The sequence below is a fragment of the Hipposideros armiger genome, unplaced genomic scaffold, assembly GCF_001890085.2.
Source record: "Hipposideros armiger isolate ML-2016 unplaced genomic scaffold, ASM189008v1 scaffold_472, whole genome shotgun sequence".
NCBI classification, from domain to species: domain Eukaryota; kingdom Metazoa; phylum Chordata; class Mammalia; order Chiroptera; family Hipposideridae; genus Hipposideros; species Hipposideros armiger.
Genome location: NW_017731822.1, coordinates 697,589 through 716,382, shown reverse-complemented (window position 1 = coordinate 716,382; position 18,794 = coordinate 697,589). Strand labels below are relative to the sequence as shown.

Genomic DNA, 18,794 nt, shown 5'->3' with positions numbered 1-18,794 from the left:
GGCTGCAGGATACCCTGCCACTGTGCTGGCTGTGCAGTCCTGGGGTTCTCAACCAGCTCACTTTCTTCTTACCACCTTTCAGAGTTTTCCTTTGGTTGCCTTTTGCATTATTTCCAGGGTTCATATTAATAGTTGTCCATAGCAGAGAGGAACAGAGAGAAATGGGTCTATGCCGTCTTGTCCCAACCAAAAGTCCCAACGCCATGTTTTAAGTCATCATATTTTATCAGGCACCATCATAGAATCAAGCATTACACTCATTGGTAACATTGATTTATAAAGTATAGATGGCATGCTTTCGAAAGTTTCTGAGGTATTATAGCTCGAATTATGTACAGGGAACAAGATGGTATAGGTTCACTTTACATTGATCCCGCTCTCTAATATAAATAACTACCTGGAAATTATTCAATAGACCATGATAAAAGGGCTCCTGAAAGCTGGAAAGAAGAAGGTAGACTGACTAGGGAACACAGGACTAGAGAAGTAACAATGTGGTGAGTTCCTTGGGTTTCCTTTTGCTCTCCCATATATCCTAGAGCAGGCACTGAAGAGACCTATCACCCAGACCGGTCAACAGGCATAGACATAAAGCCCAAGAAAAGTCTGCACTCTCTGGACAATGGACCAGGAAAGGGGAGCCCACCAGAGACCTAGAGGGGCTGCAACTTTTGCTCCACAAGGGGGCCATGAGCTGGCAACTCGATCTGGCCAGTGGCAGCTTCAAAGTCCTGATGGGTTGACCCCCTCCCCTACTCCACACATGGGGCACTGATGGGTGGGTTGATCCACCTGCATGAACAGTATTGAAGCTCCTGGTCGATTCAGTGCCCAATCTACACTTGGAGCACAGACAGGCAGGCATTCTATCCACAGGGGCAATGCCAGCAGACCCTGGTGTCTCCCTGCCCTACACCAAGTGACATAAAGGGACCCAGGCCTCGCCACTCTGGCTCTCCCCATTCCCCACAGAAGGTGGCCTAGGGCCACTTCCCCTGCAGATGGCACCAGTAAGGAATTGATTAGAAGTCCCAGCCATGCCAGAAGAATGAAGCAGACCAGAATAGCATTCAAGGGCTCAGAAACCTAAATTGTCATTGAACCACAGCCCACAAAAGTAGACATGCTAAACCTAAACAGGGTGACTGCCTGCTGAAATAGATTTAAATATGATCGAAAGTATCCTAACATCATAACCCAAATGCCCAAGATAAAAGAGAAAATCACCCATAGGATACATAGATCAACCTGACAGAATAGAGAGCCCAGAAATAAACCCACACGTACATGATCAGTTAATTTATGACAAAAAAAGCCAAGAATATACAATGGGAAAAGGACACTCTCTCCATAGATGGTGTTGGGAAAATTGGACAGCCACACGCAAAAGAATGAAAGTGGACCATTATCTTACACCATACATAAAAATTAATTCAATATGTTTTAAGACTTGAATCTAAGACCTGAAACCATACAAGTCTGAGAAGAAAACATAGGCAGTAAGCTCCTTGATATTGGTCTTGGCAATGATTTTTTGGATTTGACACCAAAAGCATAGGCAACAAAAGCTACAATAAATAAGTGGGACATTAAACTAAAAGGCTTCTGCACAGCAAAGGAAACCATCAACAGATGAAAAGACAATCTACTGAATGGGAGAAAATATTTGCAATTCATACATAAGGAATTAATTACCAAAATATATAAAGAACTTATACAACTCAATAGGAAAAAAAAAGGTTAAAAAAATGGGCAGAGGATCTGAATAGACATTTTTCCAAAGAAAACTTACAGAAGATCAACAGATACATGAAGAGATATACCTGTTAATAACAGTGATGTTATTATTGATGTACCATCACTAACCATCAGGGAAATGCAAATCAAAGCCATAGTGAAATATCATTTCACACCTATTAGAATGGCTACTTAAAAACAAAAAACAAGAGATAACAAATGCTGGCGAGGATGTGGAGAAAAGGGAAACCTCGTGCAATGTTGGTGGGAATGTAAACTGGTGCAGCCACTATGGAAAACAGTATGGAGGTTCCTCAAAAATTAAAAATAGAACTACTTTAGGATCCAGCAATTCCACTTCTGGGTATTTATCCAAAGAAAATGAAAATACTAACTTGAAAAGATATATGCACCCTCACATTCATTGAAGCCTTACTTACAATCGCCGAGACATGGAAACAACCTAAGTGTCCATCAGCAGGTGAATGGATAAAGACATTGTGAAATAAAGACACACACACACACACACACACACACACACACACACACACACACACACTGGAATATTATTCAGCTATAAAAAGAATGAAATCTTGCCATTTGCAACAACATGAATGGACCTTGAGGGCATTAGCCTAAAAGAAATAAGGCAGCTCACTAGTGGTAAAGCCAGGCAGCCTGTTCCAGAGTGTCTCCTCTTATTCACATAAAGTACTGCATAGTATTATGCTGCCTCTTTGAGAGAGTTACATATATGTCAGTGAAAAATCTCAGTGGGCCATCTCTGCTGGGGTTGTTGCACAAGCCTCCTCACTGGTCACTCTGCCTGCTCTCTGATCTCCTTTTATAGTCCAGTCTCCGCAGAGTTACCAGGGGGATCTCCATTTAAAATGTAAATCAGGTTGCTTCACTTCTCAGCATGAGACTCCCCAGTGGCTCCCCATCACACTCAGCATAACATCCCAACTCCTTCCCAAGATTTCCAAGCCCCTGCCTGTGTTTTCAGATTCCTTTCCTCCCACTCACCTACTCATTCAGGAACCTCCACCCTCAGACTTTCCTGCTATTCCTTGAGCTCATCCCTGCCTCAGGCCCTTTGCACCTGCTCTTTCCTCTGCCTGGAATACTTGTCCCCCAGGTGTTCACTTAGATAGCTCCTTTTTTCACACTTCTGCTCAAAAGGCATCTTCTCAGGGAGGCCTACCCATGACTCCATGTTACTGTGTTCAGATCAATCTTGCTATTATTTCTTTTTTATTGTCTTTCTTGCTCACTAAAACTGACAAGAGGGGAGGCCTTGTTTATCTTGTTTACTGTTTTATCACCAGTAGCTAGATAGAACAGGGCCTGACTTATTGTAGTCACTCAAATATTTGTTGAATGGACAAATACATGAATGGATGAGTTATACAGTTCTTATTACTTGAAAAGTATGGAAATAAAGTTTTTATTTTGAGACCTAATTTTAAAGAGGAATTTGTCAGCCAGGTTCTTATATAAAATGTCTTAAAATAGAAAACATTTTCATTGGTATAGTTCATAGATTATTAACAATAGTATACCATTTATTATGTTTCTGCCTTCTAAAATATATATTTATTAGCTCTTAAAATGTAGAATTTGTAAGAACCTTACCCTTAAATATTAATGCTTTTAAAAAAATCTCTTAATTGGTCAAGACTTTAGACTTTATCAATTATCAAATGTGTGTTGAGCACAGAGTACTTGAAAAGTGTTTGCCGCTGAGCTCATCTCATGAATAAGCCAATGTCATACTTGTCCTCTGCTGGCTGACTGACTGCTGGGTTTTCTTGGGCAAACAAAGAAAAGCGGGATCTAGGCCCAGCCTTTCAAGGGTCAGCAAGTGAGAGAATACATTTGCACAGGAACGTTCTAATCATCACCGAAACAAATCTCTCCCTTCCCTAACTTCTCTATTTTGGCTGATGTAATTCTTCCATCTTTGTGATTCAGGGATGAATAAGAGATTGAAGAGGAAGAGCTGGTTGGAAGCAGAGCATTATGACTCTATTTGAGGTTGAGTTTGAGGTTTCGGTGGGCCAGGCTGGCCTGAGTCATCTCTGTTCCCTTCTATTGACACTGACTCAACCAACGGATGACCCTGCGTCAAGCGGCCTTTCAGATCTGCCCCCTTTCTGGTCCAGGCGCTCATCTGAATGACTGGGGCAGCCTCCGAACCAACTCTGTTAACACTCTCTCCTCCCCAGTGTGCTTCCCGTTCTGTGCTTCCAGGCAACATTGGGGACAGGAACAAGCAGAGCCCTGTGGGTCCTGCCCTTGTGGAGGTTCTCATGACAATACCACTCCATTTTCCAGAGGAAGTCTCCAAGGCTTACAGGCACCCGGCCTGCCAGTCTTGTGTTCAAGGCCTTCTGAACTCATCTTTTGAGTTCATCCTGTGCTGTAGCTCCACACATTCCCACACAGCAGAAGCCTCTACCTTCTCATCCACTTGTCTGCTCACCTTCATCCCTAAGCCTGGACCTCCTCTGCTCTCCTGCCTCCCTCTCCCACTCCACCCTCTCCACCCGTCAAAAGTCATAACTGTCCTTCACAGCTTAGCTCCAAGCATGACTCTCTCATAGACCCTTCATGACCTTTTGCCTAAGATGTGTGCTGTCTATGTCTGACTGCTCATGGGACCTTCTATGCACTTCTGACACCCATTACGTTACTCTTGGTACAAGTTCAAAGTGTATCTATCTCCCCTATTAAACTGCCAGGGAGAAGGGCCCATGTGTTATCCATGTTGGTGGCTTGTCACCCTCTACAAGCAGGAGGTGACCATATAATTTGCTATAATTTATTGTCTAAACTCAAACATTTTTGAGTGAAAGGGGCACTCAATAATTATTCTGGGCTACAAGTAAACTTAAAGTTGTCTCTGGTTACTTGGACACATGGTCGTCTGTTTACGCCAAATGAAGTTTCAGTGGACAGTTTGTGAACTAAGTGGGAATGCTGACAGTGTAGATAGACAGTAAGCACCGTGAAAGAGTGGAAGAAAGTGCCTTTACTAAAGCTGGTATTACTGGAGGTGGTGCCACTGAGTAGATGGTCCCTGAAGTGTGTCTGGAAAGAAGGGACAGGATTCAGGAAGGTCCAAGTAGACAGAAGAAGGAATGACATCATAGAGTAATAGGATGATGGGAGCAAAGACAGAACCACATTTGATACATTTAGAGAAAAGTGAGTATGGCTGAAATTGATGGTTTATGTTGGGGAGAAATAGGCAATGTGGTTGGATAGTGGGGTAGGAAGGAACTGGAGTGCTAACACGGGTGTGTGTGTGAGGGGATCAAGGGGAAGTCTTTATCCAGGACGTAAGAGTAGGCACCTGAATGTTTCGGAGCAGGAAAGAGACAAAGAAAATGCAGAATTTTAGGGAGATTTGTCTCATGGCTGTGTTCAGAGAGAGGTGAGGCTGAGGAGAGGGAGGGTCCATGGGATCCATAAAATAATCACAATGTAGGATGACAAGGGCTTAAAGGAAATATCAGTAACCAAAATGGATGAGTCAGGAGAACTGAAAAGGTAGAATTAATAGGCCTTCATGACCGAGGGAGTCAGGGATGGCTTTGGGGTGACACTTGGTACAGATTCTATCTGTTGGTACCATAGACTGAAATAAGGAAGTCAAGAGGCAGGGATGACTTGGAGGGAGATTATAAACTTAGATTTGTACACACTAAATGTGAGGCACCAGTGTGTCATCTAAACGGAAATGTCCAGTAGATAGCCAGAGAGGGATGCCCAGGAGGTGGGAGAGATAAGGACCAGCAAACATGATTTTGGAGGAGAAGTCATCCAAGGGAGGAAATGACAGGTGAAAAAGGATGAGATGTCCTGGGGCCAAATGGTATGAAGAACACTAATAATTTTCAAGGGCTGGATCCCAGGAAAATGCCTGCACTTAATGGGGGAAGGGAGATATGAAGAGATTGAGAAGGGGTCAGTCACTCTGGGGAAGAAATTGGATGATGCAGTCCTGAGGGCTAAAGGGAATTTCAGGAAAGAAGAGACCATTTCTGCCAAATCCGGTAGAGAAATTGAGAAGAATGAAAAATGGCTTTGGCAATTGAGACAATGATTAAAATGAAAAGTATCTAAGGAAATGAACTGGAAGTGCATATATCCGGCCAATGATGTTGCTAGAGATTGATTTACTGCCCATGTCAAAGGCATGTCGATGTGATATGTGTGTTTCCGTTGTAAGAAGGATTGATGGCAGAACAGCCAAAAAGCCAGTTAAATTAAACAAAAATAGGAGTGGTTCTAATATTAACCAGGTGTGACCAATGACCAAAATACAGTAGATACTAACCTGTGATACTTTTCTTCACCCAGAAGGTAACAATACTGAGCATAGAAGATAGAACTTTTCTTGATACAGATCCCATCATAATGATACCTGAAAAATAAATTTTGTCTTAAAGGTTATGTCAAACCACTGACATGCTTTATAGAAGACAGAGAACAGACTAGGTAATGAAGACCTAGGGTTCTTCTCTGGATTTTATTATTGACTCTGTTTATTAGGAAAAGCTAATCAGCCATTCAGCCTGATAGAGCTCTGTTAGGTAGATAATTTCATCTATTTCATACGCATCAGCTTTGAAATGGGGCTTGTAGGTGTTCCACTCTGCTATCTCAATTTATGACGCTCTAATCTTAGAGAAACACAACCAGGAAAGCCCCCCACTACTGCTGCCATTGACCTTTCTCAAATGAAGTGAAGCTACACCAAGTTCCCTCTACTGGGAACTGGACTTGGGTTCTCAGAAACCCAGTAAGGAGGCTGATGCCTTCTCTGCAGGCCGGGAACTCCTCTGCTAAGCTCAGGAAACTGCAGCAAACTGTGTAGGCTCACAGCAGCAGAACAAAAATCTTTTCAATGAAGTGTTGTCCAACGTTGAGCTTGGCTAAGTCTTCCACTATCTTCACTTCTTCATGGGTGGCTGGCCCCTTTCCTAATTTGGTTTCCATCCCTTCTCACTGATTTCCTGATATCACTGATTATTCTTGATTTTTCTTTATTTAAAACAAACCACCAATAGTAACAATGATGAAGTGACAATTGTAACAGCATGCAATTGATAACACTGAAATTTCATCTTGCATTAAAAATATAACCAGGGCGAGTGGCCGGCAGCCAACGTGAGCGGCCATCCAATGGCCAGCGACCGACTGCCTCACCCGGGAAGAGTGCAATGATCACAATACCAACATGGGCCAGTGAAGCGACGTTCTCCACAACTAGACTGAAGAACCAAAGGACAGCAACTTCTCTGTTCCCCTTCCCCAATTCCCCAACGCTGTTCCCCTCCCCCAATTCCCCAATTTTAAAAAAAAGCATATATATATATATATATATATATATATATGTATAGTCTGAGTACCTGGTCTCCTGAATATAATTCAAATATACTAATTAGATGACTACTTAGAAATTGTAGCTCCAAGAGTAATTAAAACAGTTCTATTAGTCTATGTGTGTAATTATTTAAATAGTTCAACAATTAGACATTTACATGTCTAAATATTTAAGGTGTTGGAAAAAAAATATGACTTTTGTGTTTTAACAAAATCCCTAAGAAAATAGAAACTAATATTTGGTTCTAGTATCATCTGAAATGATTCCAGGCACTAGGATTTCATTTGATTTATGGGAACTCTTTGGTAAGAGTTGATATTTATAGTTTCTTTACTTCTGCATCTTTTTGGTCACCCATTTTGTGACTTTTTTCAAAATATTTGTTGTCAACATTTAAAATACAACACAAATGAGGAACCTACCTGGCACTGCCTCTTGTGCCTAGCCTCCGGGTGCCAAGGTCAGGAAACACAAAGTGTACCAGCTGAAAGAATAAGCCAGATTTAAAGTTGCAATTTGAAAATTAGAAATAAAGCTTCCAATTTCTTCTCTTACAATGTTTAAATTGTGTTTCCTCTTTTCTGATTGGAAAGAAAATACATGTAAGTGAAATTTTAAAAGGTCAGACAAATAGAAAGAAGGAAACATACCGCTCAGAGGAAACCGCCATTTAAACCTCAGTGCGGGTCCTAAGAGGCCTCAATATGCGTATGAATTCTATGGTGTACACAGGAAGTAACTGGCCTTGGACCATTAACATGTCTGCAGTCTTGCTTTCTACTTGCTTTCCTCCATGTTGTACCATAAACATTTCCCGTCGTCATTAAGAATTCTCTGAAAACAGGAATTATTAACAGCTGCATAATAGTCCGTCATGTGGGTGCTCATAACTTTACTATTTTCCTCTTTTTCCAATGTGATCGTCATTTTCACTTTTTATTTTTCATTTGTTTACCTGTTTTCAATTTAAAGATTTTTGTTAGCAATTGCTGTTAATAGTGAAGAACAGAGCTACTTCTGCCTCAGCTTCCCATCTCCCAGTTATCATTTTGATGCATGTTTTGTTAAGACAACACTGATATTACGTTTATGATCAATAACATTAAAAAAAATAGAAGTCTGTTCCGGTTTCCTAATTACTAGAGGTCCATGGTATGCATGGTGTCCAAGTGCACGTCTGCTGAAAGTGGAAATCCTGGAGCATGGTGAAATTACGAACATACAGAACAATGAAGCCATGGTGTTCTGAACAATCTAGTAATGATTTCTGCTCTTTTTCTACAACCCCCTCCATAATCACTCAACCTCCGCCTCTGCTTGGTTTCCTGTTGCATCACTCTTTATTTTTTCATAGCTTCCAAGCAGCGGGATTTGACAGTGTCATGAAACATTCCTCTTGTCTGGCTCCAGTCCCAACCTCTTCCTATGGGAAGCCACCCAAGCCTGGGTGTGGAGGAGGCAAATCTTGCATAATTAAACATGGAGGTTGAGAGGCCAAATTGACAGGTTCCCTCAGGCAGGGAGAACCAAAATGTACAGATGAAAAATAAGCGATAGGAGTTAAAAGGCAGCAAAGTCTCAATGCAGAATCAGAAGCCAGATATTCCTACTTTCATCACATTCTGATAATTTCATCTCTTCTTAAAAAAAATCACTTCAAACCTTCCCTGTGTGTCCAGGTGTAAGATAGTAGGTACCTAACGGAATTAGTACAAAGTGCGCAGCAGGCTCAGATTCGAGGCTCTGGGAAGTAATCTGGTGTTTTGGAGAGAGAAGCAGAAATAAATTGCCTAGTTGTCTGGCAGTATAACAATCCACACATTTTATTTTACTGAGTAATTCTAACCCCAGACTATGCTGTGATTTCATTTTATGATCAGGTACACCACAGTTAAAATTTAAAAACGAACTGAGGTGATTATTTCCCAAAAATGTAATAAGTAAAAAGTTTATATACTTAATATATAGAGAGCTCACATAAATCAATAGGAAAAACACTAATATGCCACTGGAAAGTGGTCTGGTGATAATATGTGTACACACAGGACACATATCACCAAAACACATGTAAAAATGCTTGCCTTGCCTAATCATCCAATAAATTGCAAGTTTAGACAGTTAAATACAATTCTTACCCAACAAACGTTCTAGGTTAACAATATCATGGATTTGGGTAAGAATATCAAGAACTATCAATGAGGGGTATGAATTGGTTACAGTTGTTTAGAATCTCTCCTAGGGAAATTACAAGATACAGGCAGAGATTTATGTTCCTTAGAACAGAGGAAAATTTATAAACAACCTAAATTTCCAATAAAGGAAATAGTCAGAGGAATTGTGGAACATCAAAAAAAATTTTAAAGCCATGATGCAACATACATTTAAAAATATTTTAATGTGAAAATGTTTATGATATCTAAGTTAAAATAGGTATAGAATTATAATAGTTAACATTTCTTGGGTGCTTCCTGTGTACCAAGACTGTTCAATTCTCTTTACATGAATTTTCTCATTAATTTCTTAAAAACATCTCATGAAATAGGTACTATTAACATTATAAATGTTCTTATTTTACAGATGACAAAGTTGAGGCACAAAACAGTTACATATTATAACTTGCCCAGGGTTATAACCTAATTAGTCTGATTCCAGGAATAGGCTGTTAAAAAGTATGCCATACTACATGATGTCTGTCTGTCTGTCTGAACATCCACCTGTCTGTGTGTTCACCCATCTGTCTGTCCATACATCCATCCATCAGTCTTTCAATCCATCCATCCACATAGTATCTATACAACAGGAAGAGGCAAGAAGACAACAAGCAGCAAAGTGAATTGTGGGACACACATCTGGGGTACTTACACCCTCAAGCACTTAGCTAAAATTTGGTTTTAAAACCCTAAAAGGCCTCCACTCCAATCGCCCACAAAGAAGTAGACAGAGGAGGAAGCGTGAGGAGATGTTTCAAGACCACCCCTTACCTGTGAAGGGTGTGCGGGACCGGGTGTGGTCCAGTCACCACAGGCCTAGCAGCAGGGGATTCATGGATTCACTGAAGAGCTTGCAGGCCCCTGCAGTTAGTGTCAGACCAGGGCTCCTGGAGAATGAGAGGTGGGTGGGCTGGCAAGCGGCCTGGGTGGACAGACAGAAGAGCATGCCTAATGGTTTCAGCTGGCACACCCATGGTCTGCTCGGGTCAAGGATGGCTGAGTAGTTTTTGAGACCAGAAGTTGGCCACATGTGAGAAGCAGCTGACATGTGTTTCTGCCTAGCAAGGGCCCCAGGATGGGCAGTAAGACTTCAGAAAAAAGTCATTCATCAAGGCAAGGGATGCATACTAGAACATTCCCAAGGGCTGTTCTGAAGAAGCCACCAAACAGACCAGGAGACAAGCGTCTGCCTGGCCCCCAAAGGAGGAAGCCTTGTAGCGGGAAGTTTCCAGCCATTTTTACCTCCCTCCTTCCAGAGGGGTCCAACCAACACCCTGTGAATGGGAGGGGGAGGAGGAGGGATACAATGAGCAGCCCCACACCTAGCTCTCTGCTGGCAAGAGACCACACAACCACACAGGAGGAGATGGGGAGAAGATTCCACTTTAAACCCCGTTCAGAATACAGGACTGGACATTCCAAGCATCAGATTGACACTGCTGCTCGGTAAATTAAAGTGACATCATCCAAGGATTTCTTTGCATCATCCAAGGATTTCTTGAGAAGCCATGCTGTCTGCTTAAATGCTCATTCAGGGGCCGAGGAAGAACCACCCAATGAGTAGGTCCAAAGGGCCCTGGAGAAAAGACAAAGTCACAGTGTGATTATTCCCTTTGCCCTGCTGGTCTCACGCGCATGCACGTGTGCGAGAGCACGCAAGTGACCACCACGCACGTGGCTATATCTCTTGACAGCGAGGCTATAGCCAGTGTTTATTTCCTTCTTTTTATGCACTTTTCTCCAATTTCCATGTTTTCTGTAAAGGGAATGTATTACTTTCATAATCAGAAGAACAGCAGTACGCGTTATTTAAAAAAAAAAAAAGGAAGTCTGTTACGGAAATTCCCTCATCCACGTTAGATTATCACTTGAATCAGGAATGAGCATCCCCCATCATGTGCCCAGGACGGCGAAAAGGAGAACGAAACACCCCAACATCTGCACAGGAACTGGCGTGGAATCTGGAATCGGCTCCTCTCCCTGGGGAGGAGGGAGGAAATGAGAATTGGGTATTTTGTTGTTTCTCTTGTAAACATGCTTTGGGGTCATATCCTTTTCCCCTTCCTCTCCCTTCTCCACTTAGTCACAAATTCGGCAGCACAGGGCTCCTTCCCAGTCCCAGCTCCACTGGACTGGCACCTTCTTCAGGCAAATTCCCAGCCGAGAGCAGAGACTTAGCATCTTGGGGAATGGGTTCTAAGTATTAAGATGAAAAATGCTACAGAAATAAATGCCCACGTCACACACTGGAGTCCCTTTTTAACTTTCTTTGGAACACTCTGCAGTGGGACTGCCCTGGAGGTGACACAACTTCTAAGAAAATCTAAAAAAATTTTGAAAAAGAGTCTTTGGTTTCTTAGAAAAGGAAGTAGGGATCATACAGCCCAAGCATGTCTAGCTAGAGTCACCCCATTTCTGCCTGATCAGGCTGCCAGGCAGGTAGCTGAGGAGAACACTGGAGGGCCTGGAGCAGGCCAGTGGAGACAAGCAGCGTTCCCGGGCTTTGAGGATCACCGGGAGAGGAAGAAGAGACGCCTGGTGACTTAGCATCTGGTCGTGGGCTGTCTGAGATGGTAGTCACCAGCCACACGTGACTAAGGAGCACTTGAAATGTGGCTATTCCGAATTGAGATGGGCTTACATGTAAAATACACACCGGATTTTTGAGATTTAGCATGAAGAAAAGAATAAAAACAAAAACTCAATGATTTTTTTAGTATTGATTCCATGGTACAAAGGTAATATTGCTAATATTTTGGATTACATTTAAAAATTGTCACCTTTTTAAAAACTTTAAAAACGAGGATACTAAAATATTTAAAATTATGTCTATGGCTCCTATTAAATTTCTTTGATTTTTATGAAAAATATATAATAGCTAACATACAATATTATATTAGTTTCAGGGGTACAACATAGTTATTCAACATTTTCTACCTAAAGAAGTGAGCACCATGATAAGTCCAGCAACCATCTGACACTGTACCATGCTATCACAATATTACTGACTGTATTCCCATGCTGTGCATTACATCCCCACGGCTTATTTGTTTTATACCTGGAAATGTGGACTTCTTATTCTCCTTCACCTTTTTTCCCACCTTTTAAAATTTTTCAATTACAGTTGAGAGTCAATTTTATTTTATATTAATTTCAGGTGCACAGCATAGTGGTTAGAGATTTATATAATTTAAGAAATGATCCTCCTGACTAGTCTAGTACCCACCCTGGCATTATACATAGTTATTACCATATCATTGACTATATTCCCTATGCTTTACTTCACAGCCCCATGACTATTTTGTAACTACCAATTTGTACTATTTAATCCCTTCACCTTTCTTACCCTGCCCTTAACCCCCTCCCATCTATCACACCAAGAAATCTAGTACCCATCTGACAACATACATGGTTATTACAATATTATTGACTGTATTCCTTATGCTATACCCTACATCCCCATAACTATTTTGTAACAACCAATTTGTACTCCTTAATCCCCTCCCCTTTTTTCACAATCCCTAACCATGCCCTCCCCCCGCCCCACCCCATCTGGCAACCACAAATATGTTCTCTGTATCTATGAATTTGTTTCTGTTTTGTTTGTTTATTGTGTTCTTTAGATTCCATATATGAGTATAAGTGAAATCACACTGAATCTGTTTTTCTCTGATATTCCACTCAGTACAATACTTTCCAGGTCCATCCATACCACTGCAGATAACAAGAACCCATTCCATTCCATTCCATGGCCGAGCAATATTCCATGGTATATATGTACCACCCCTTCTTTATCCATTCATCCATCGATGGACACCCAGGCTGCCTCCACATCTTGGCCATTGTAAACAATGCTGCAATGAACATATGGACGCACACGTTCCCTCTAAGCGTTTTGGGTTTCTTCGAATAAATACTCAGACGTAGGATTACTGGGTCCTTCTTCATCTCTTGTTACAGCCTTTGTTTTAAAGTCTGTTCTGTCTGGGGAGCAGTTAAGATCTTACTTCCCAGAATATGTCGTCAATTTGGCTCAAATAAACTCATAAAAAGATTCCTACAAGTTAGAAAAAAAAATCTATTTTGTCTGGTATAAGTATTGCTACTCCAGCTTTTTTGTTGTTTGTTTGTTTTTTTGGGGGGAGGTTTGTTTTGCATTTTCATGAAATAACATTTTTCATCCCTTTATTTCCATCTGTGTATGTCTTTCAATCTGAAGTGAGTCTCTTGCAGGCAGCATATGTAAGGATTTTGTTTTATTATTCATTCATCCCTCCTATGTCTTTTGATTAGGGCATTTAGTCCATTTATATTGAAAGTAATTGTTGGTAGATATGTAGCTATTGCCATTTTATTATTCATAATTTTGATCTTTTATTTTTCATCTTGAAAGAAGCCCCTGTAACATTCCTTGTAATACTGGTTTGGTGGTGATGAACTCCTTCAGCTTTTTTTGTCTGGGAAGCTCCTTATCTGTCCTTTGATTTTAAATGATGGCTTTGCTGGATAGAGTAATCTTGGTTGTAGATCCTTGCTTTTCATCATGTTGAATATTTTGTGCCTATCCCTTCTGGCCTGCAAAGTTTCTGTCGAGAAGTCAGCTGACAATCCTATGGAAGCTCCCTTAAGTTACTGGTTGCCTTTCTTTTGCTGCTTTTTGGATTCTCTTCATCTTTAACCTTTGGCATTCTAATTATAATGTGTCTTTGGTGTTGGCCTCTTGTTTGGGACTCTGCTCTTCCTGGACTTGTATGTCTATTTCCTTTGCCAGGTTAGTAAAGTTTTCAGACATTATTTCTTCAATTAGATTCTCAATTCCTTGCTTTCTCTCTTCTCTTTCTGGTATCCCTACAATGCAAATGTTGTTATACATAATGTTGTCCCAGAGGTCTCTTAAACTATCCTCATTTTTTTTTTTGATGCTTTTTTTCTTTTCCCATTTGGTGTTTTCTACTACCTTATTTTCCAAATAGGTAACTCAATCCTCTGCTTCATCTAGTCAGCTGGTGGTTCTTTCTACTGCATTCATTTCAGTTATTGTATTTTTCACTTCTGACTAGTTCTTTTTATGGTTTCTATGTTCTTTTTAATGCTTGCTATCTCTTTGTTGAAATTCTCACTAAGTTCCTTGAGCATCCTTAAAACCATTGTTTTGAACTCTGTATCTGGTAGGTTGCTTGTCTTCATTTTGTTTAGTTCTTTTTCTGGAGTTTTCTCCTATTTTTTCATTTGGGATATATTTCTTTGTTTCCTTATTTTGGCTGCCTGTTTGTTTCTATGTATTAGGTAGATCTGCTATGTCTCCCAGTCTTGGCCAAGTGGCCTTATGTAGTAGGTGCCCTGTGGGGTCCATTGGCACTGTCTCCATGATCACCTGCACCAGGTGTTCCAGGAGTACACCTTGTGTGTGTTGTGTGTGCCCTCCTGTTATAGTTCAGCCTTGGTTTCTATTGGCATGCCAGCGGGTGGGATTGACCCTCAGGCTGATTGACTGTGGGGTTTGGCCACGTCCACAGCTTACAGGCTGCTGTACAGGGGAGAGTAGGGGCTTACCCCACTGAGTGGTATTCACTCCAGCAGGCTCTGGTGTCTGTTGAGACTGCCCTTTGGATGTTCCTCTTGTGGGGCTAATTGGGTAGTGCTCTGCTGTGTTCTGAAGCCAACCTCCAAGTATGTTGGTTCTGGGACCTTGAGAGGGGTTTTGTGCAGGCCCAGGTCATCCAGTACCTGTGACCAGCCAGGGACTACCTGGCAGGAGCTACAAAATGATCTGTGGTTGTTCACGGCCTCTGCTAACCCTGGAGGCACATGGGAGAGGCTATGCTGTGAACTGAGGATGTGTACCACCAGTACTGGGCCTATGGTAGTTCCACAAAATGGCAGGACACCCCAAGGCTTGCTGCCACCTGCCAGCTCCCTTAAGGTTCAGCCACTGATAAAGCCTCGTGCAGTACGCAAGTTGGGTGAGGCAAGGTTTCAGGGAGTCACTAGAGTGGGAAGAGTCGTTGTCACCAGGTTAATATAAATTCTGATTTGGTGCCAGTACCAGTGCCACTCAGTAAAAGTCTCAGAGCACACCAAGGCCAGTCACCACTTGCCTGGAGCCCATGGACTCTGATAGTTTTCCAAGAAAGAGAGCAATTCAGATGGGGTTGGCTGCTCACAGAGAAAGTGCCTCTGGTGTTGGGCGAGTTGTAAGGGGCGGGGTCCCAGGTAGTCAGCAGGATGAAGCTAGTGAAGCTCACCATGCCAATCAGATTTGATTTGGCCATAAGCATAGGGGGAGGGCTTAACACAGGAAAGATGGCCCCCACCTGCCAGCTGCACAGGAGAAGGACCCATCACAGGGAAAATGGCGACTGTCCTCCAGTCCTCACTTCGAAGCCACACACCTCAGCCTGCCTCAACCCCCATACCTCCTCCCCGGATATATACCTCTGATGCTGAGTCACCGCTCTTCTACCTGAGCCCAGGGTGAGTGCCTGAGAGCGAGTGAGTCTATATGGAGGCCCTTTAAGAGGACATCTGGGTTTCCCACTGCCTTCCATCTTACCTGGATGTTGGAATCCCCATTGTTTTTCACAGCCAGTTGTTGTGGGGGCTCCTTTTCCTGGCACCAGTACCCTGGGCTGGGGAGCCTGGTGTGAGGCTGTGGTCCCTTGCTCCTCCTGTGGGAACCTCTGAGGCAGAGATAGCCCTCCTGATTCTCAACCACCACACGGAGGTTGGGGCCTGTTTCACATCTCCACCCCTCCTACCAGTTTTGATGTGGCTTCTTTTTTATATCTTTAGCTATAAAACTTCTGTTCAGCTAGACTTTAAATGGTTCTCTAGGTTGACTGTTCTGTAATTTAGTTGTAATTTAATGTGTGTGCAGAAAGAAGCAGGCAGAGTGTTTATCTACTCCGCCATCTTGGATCCCCCATTAAATTTCTATTGTACAGGATTGGACTAGATTCTATCAGTCCCAGTCACATTTGCAATTGGAATAGATGAGATACCCCTTTTCTTTAGAGTCCTTATCTCCTTCTCTACTTCCCCCCTTAGCATTTATCCCACCTAATATACTAAATATTTTATCTTACTTATCTGTCTTTCCTAACTATAATAGAATGAGTTCAATAAGGGCAGGAATTTTTCTCTGTCTTGTTCATGTTATAATCCAGCATCTAAAATAGTTCTTGGTACATAGAGCCTGCTCAATAAATATTTATTAAATGTGGAAAGTCTCAGATAGACTCTCCTTGTGTTACCGTTTGCTGTAGATTGTTTATTCTAAACGAAGTTCCTGATAGAGCTTGTAACCCCCAGTAGAAATATTTAAGAGTCAATGCATTCTCCAAGTATAATCAAATTGTGGGAAGCACCAGTTGTCTGACACCACAGAGTGTCTCCTAGCATTTGTGTGGTGCTGAGTTTGGGCATGTCTATACAGAGAATAATGGCCACTTAGCAAACCTGGCTGAGTATTTGGAGCTGTCATAGTTGCATTGTCTTAGGTGTTACCCCATTCCTTACCTTTCCTGGGTCCTCACTATAAAGTGTGGACAAAGGACAGAATGTCTTTTCCATGGAGGTGAAGTAGTATGTTAAGCATCTGGTTGGCTTCCCAGAGCAAAGCCATTTATGTCTATTGAGAACCCATTAGATCCAAACAAATTCTAAAATTTCCTCATCAATTAACTTGAGCATTAGTTTTACTCAGTAAGTACTGTATTTTTATCCTGACAACCTACCTTCCCAAATGTGGCTGGACTGACGTGGTTCTGGGCATTTTGCCCACAGGTCTCCACATAAATCTCATACATGAGGCAGTGAGGCACACTGTACCCTTCGCAAATGCAGAAATTATCCATCAACCTGCAGGAGAGGAAGACGAGGAAGAGGAAATTGGCATCTGTTTTTCTAGAGCAGGACATTTTGATAAGGATCAGCAGTCAGACACAGTTTGGGATCCAACTAAATGAAGTATGGTTAGTTTATTGAATGCAAAGTCTCCCCAATCAGCATCAATACTGTACCATTTTGTTCTCAGCCCAAAGTTAAGTATATTGGTTGTGGGCCTTTAGATTATTAACATGGTGAGTTTTCTTGTTGTTTATAGTTTGGGGATGTAGGCCTTTTAAAAAGAAGCCCAAATTATTGGACTCAGCAGACACTGTTTCATATACCTTTATAAAGGCTACAGCCATGATCTCTATAACTATAAAGTGGAGACTTATTTACTCTCTAAGACACAAAGCAATCCCCCCTTGCAGCCTTTCACTCCTGCAGGTGCCTGCAGGAGCCAGTGTGGCTTCCCAGTCCCCGTGTACCTGTGACCCAAGGCACGAGGGCACAGCTCTTCTTCCCTCCCTCTCTACCTCTGAAGCAGTTGTTTGCATGAGTTTTAAACCCAGGTGATTTAGGGTGGGCCACTATATTTTGATTCTTTAAATTACAATGAGATGTAAAATGCAAGACACCAAGAATCAAGTGTTACACTTTCACTCTCCTCTATCTCTCACTGGGGACAGAGCTAAGTGGCATTCAGGTGTGATCTGAGGCACCCTAGGACTCTGCTCAGGGTGGGACCTTCAACTTCCCAAATGCTTTTGGGCCCTGGGGCAGGTGGGCAACCCTAACAATGAGGGGCCCTGCCCGTGGCTCATAGCCCACAGCCGGTCAGTAGGGACAGCCAGCTGCCTGTTCCAGCAGGAGGTATGTGAGTGTATGTGGGCAAGTAGTGAAAGGGACTGGAGTCACAAAGAATGGTACATAGCTACATCCAATCACAACCTTCCCTTTACTGGCTAGGGATAGACTGTAGTTTTCCCCCTCATTCTTTTCAAGAAATACATAAAGCAAGCCAGCATAATTTTTAAACACAGAAGAATTTTTTAGCAGTTTACCAGCAACACATCTTTTTCTTTCTTATTGATGATATATAGCTTATTTTCTGGGATGAGGCACGCTGAGACCTAAATTTACTTTCCTTGAAAGCTAAAGACCACAGTCACAATTGCTAACCCCATCGGTCTCCTAGCAGCAGGCAAAATCAATATATGGGGATTGGGGGTGGAATCTTTGGCCTTGTGTTGGTTCCTTGGGTAATAAATTACCATAGGCTGGGTGGTTTAAAACAACAGAAATTATCCTCTCACAGCTGTGGAAGCTGAAAGTCCAAAATCAAGGTGTCGGCAGGGTTGGTTCCTACCAGAGGCTCTGGGGGAGCATCTGTTCTCTGCTTTTCTCCTGGCTTCTGGTAGTTGCTGGAAATCCTCGGCATTCCTCGGCTTATAGATGTATCACTCCAATGTCCGCCTCCATTTTCACTTGGTCTCCTCCTTTCTGAGTGTCATCTCTCCTCTTCTTAGAAGGACACCAGTCATTGGATATAGGGCCCACCCTACTCCAGTGTGATTTCATCTTAACTAATTATATTTGTGAAGACCCCATTTCCAAATAATGTC

The 18,794-nt window shown here is 42.2% G+C and overlaps 1 protein-coding gene across 1 annotated transcript in view; it reads right to left on the bottom strand.

The window, feature by feature from the left end:
• The window catches only part of RFX8 (regulatory factor X8), a 53,470-nt gene extending 36,293 nt beyond the window's left edge, over positions 1-17,177 (bottom strand). Inside the window, exon 1 of the mRNA XM_019666478.1 lies at positions 17,079-17,177. Within this exon, the coding sequence (XP_019522023.1) occupies positions 17,079-17,150 (72 nt within the window). The 5' untranslated portion in view covers positions 17,151-17,177. The remainder of the gene's footprint in view (positions 1-17,078) is intronic.
• Positions 17,178-18,794: the final 1,617 nt, after the last annotated feature.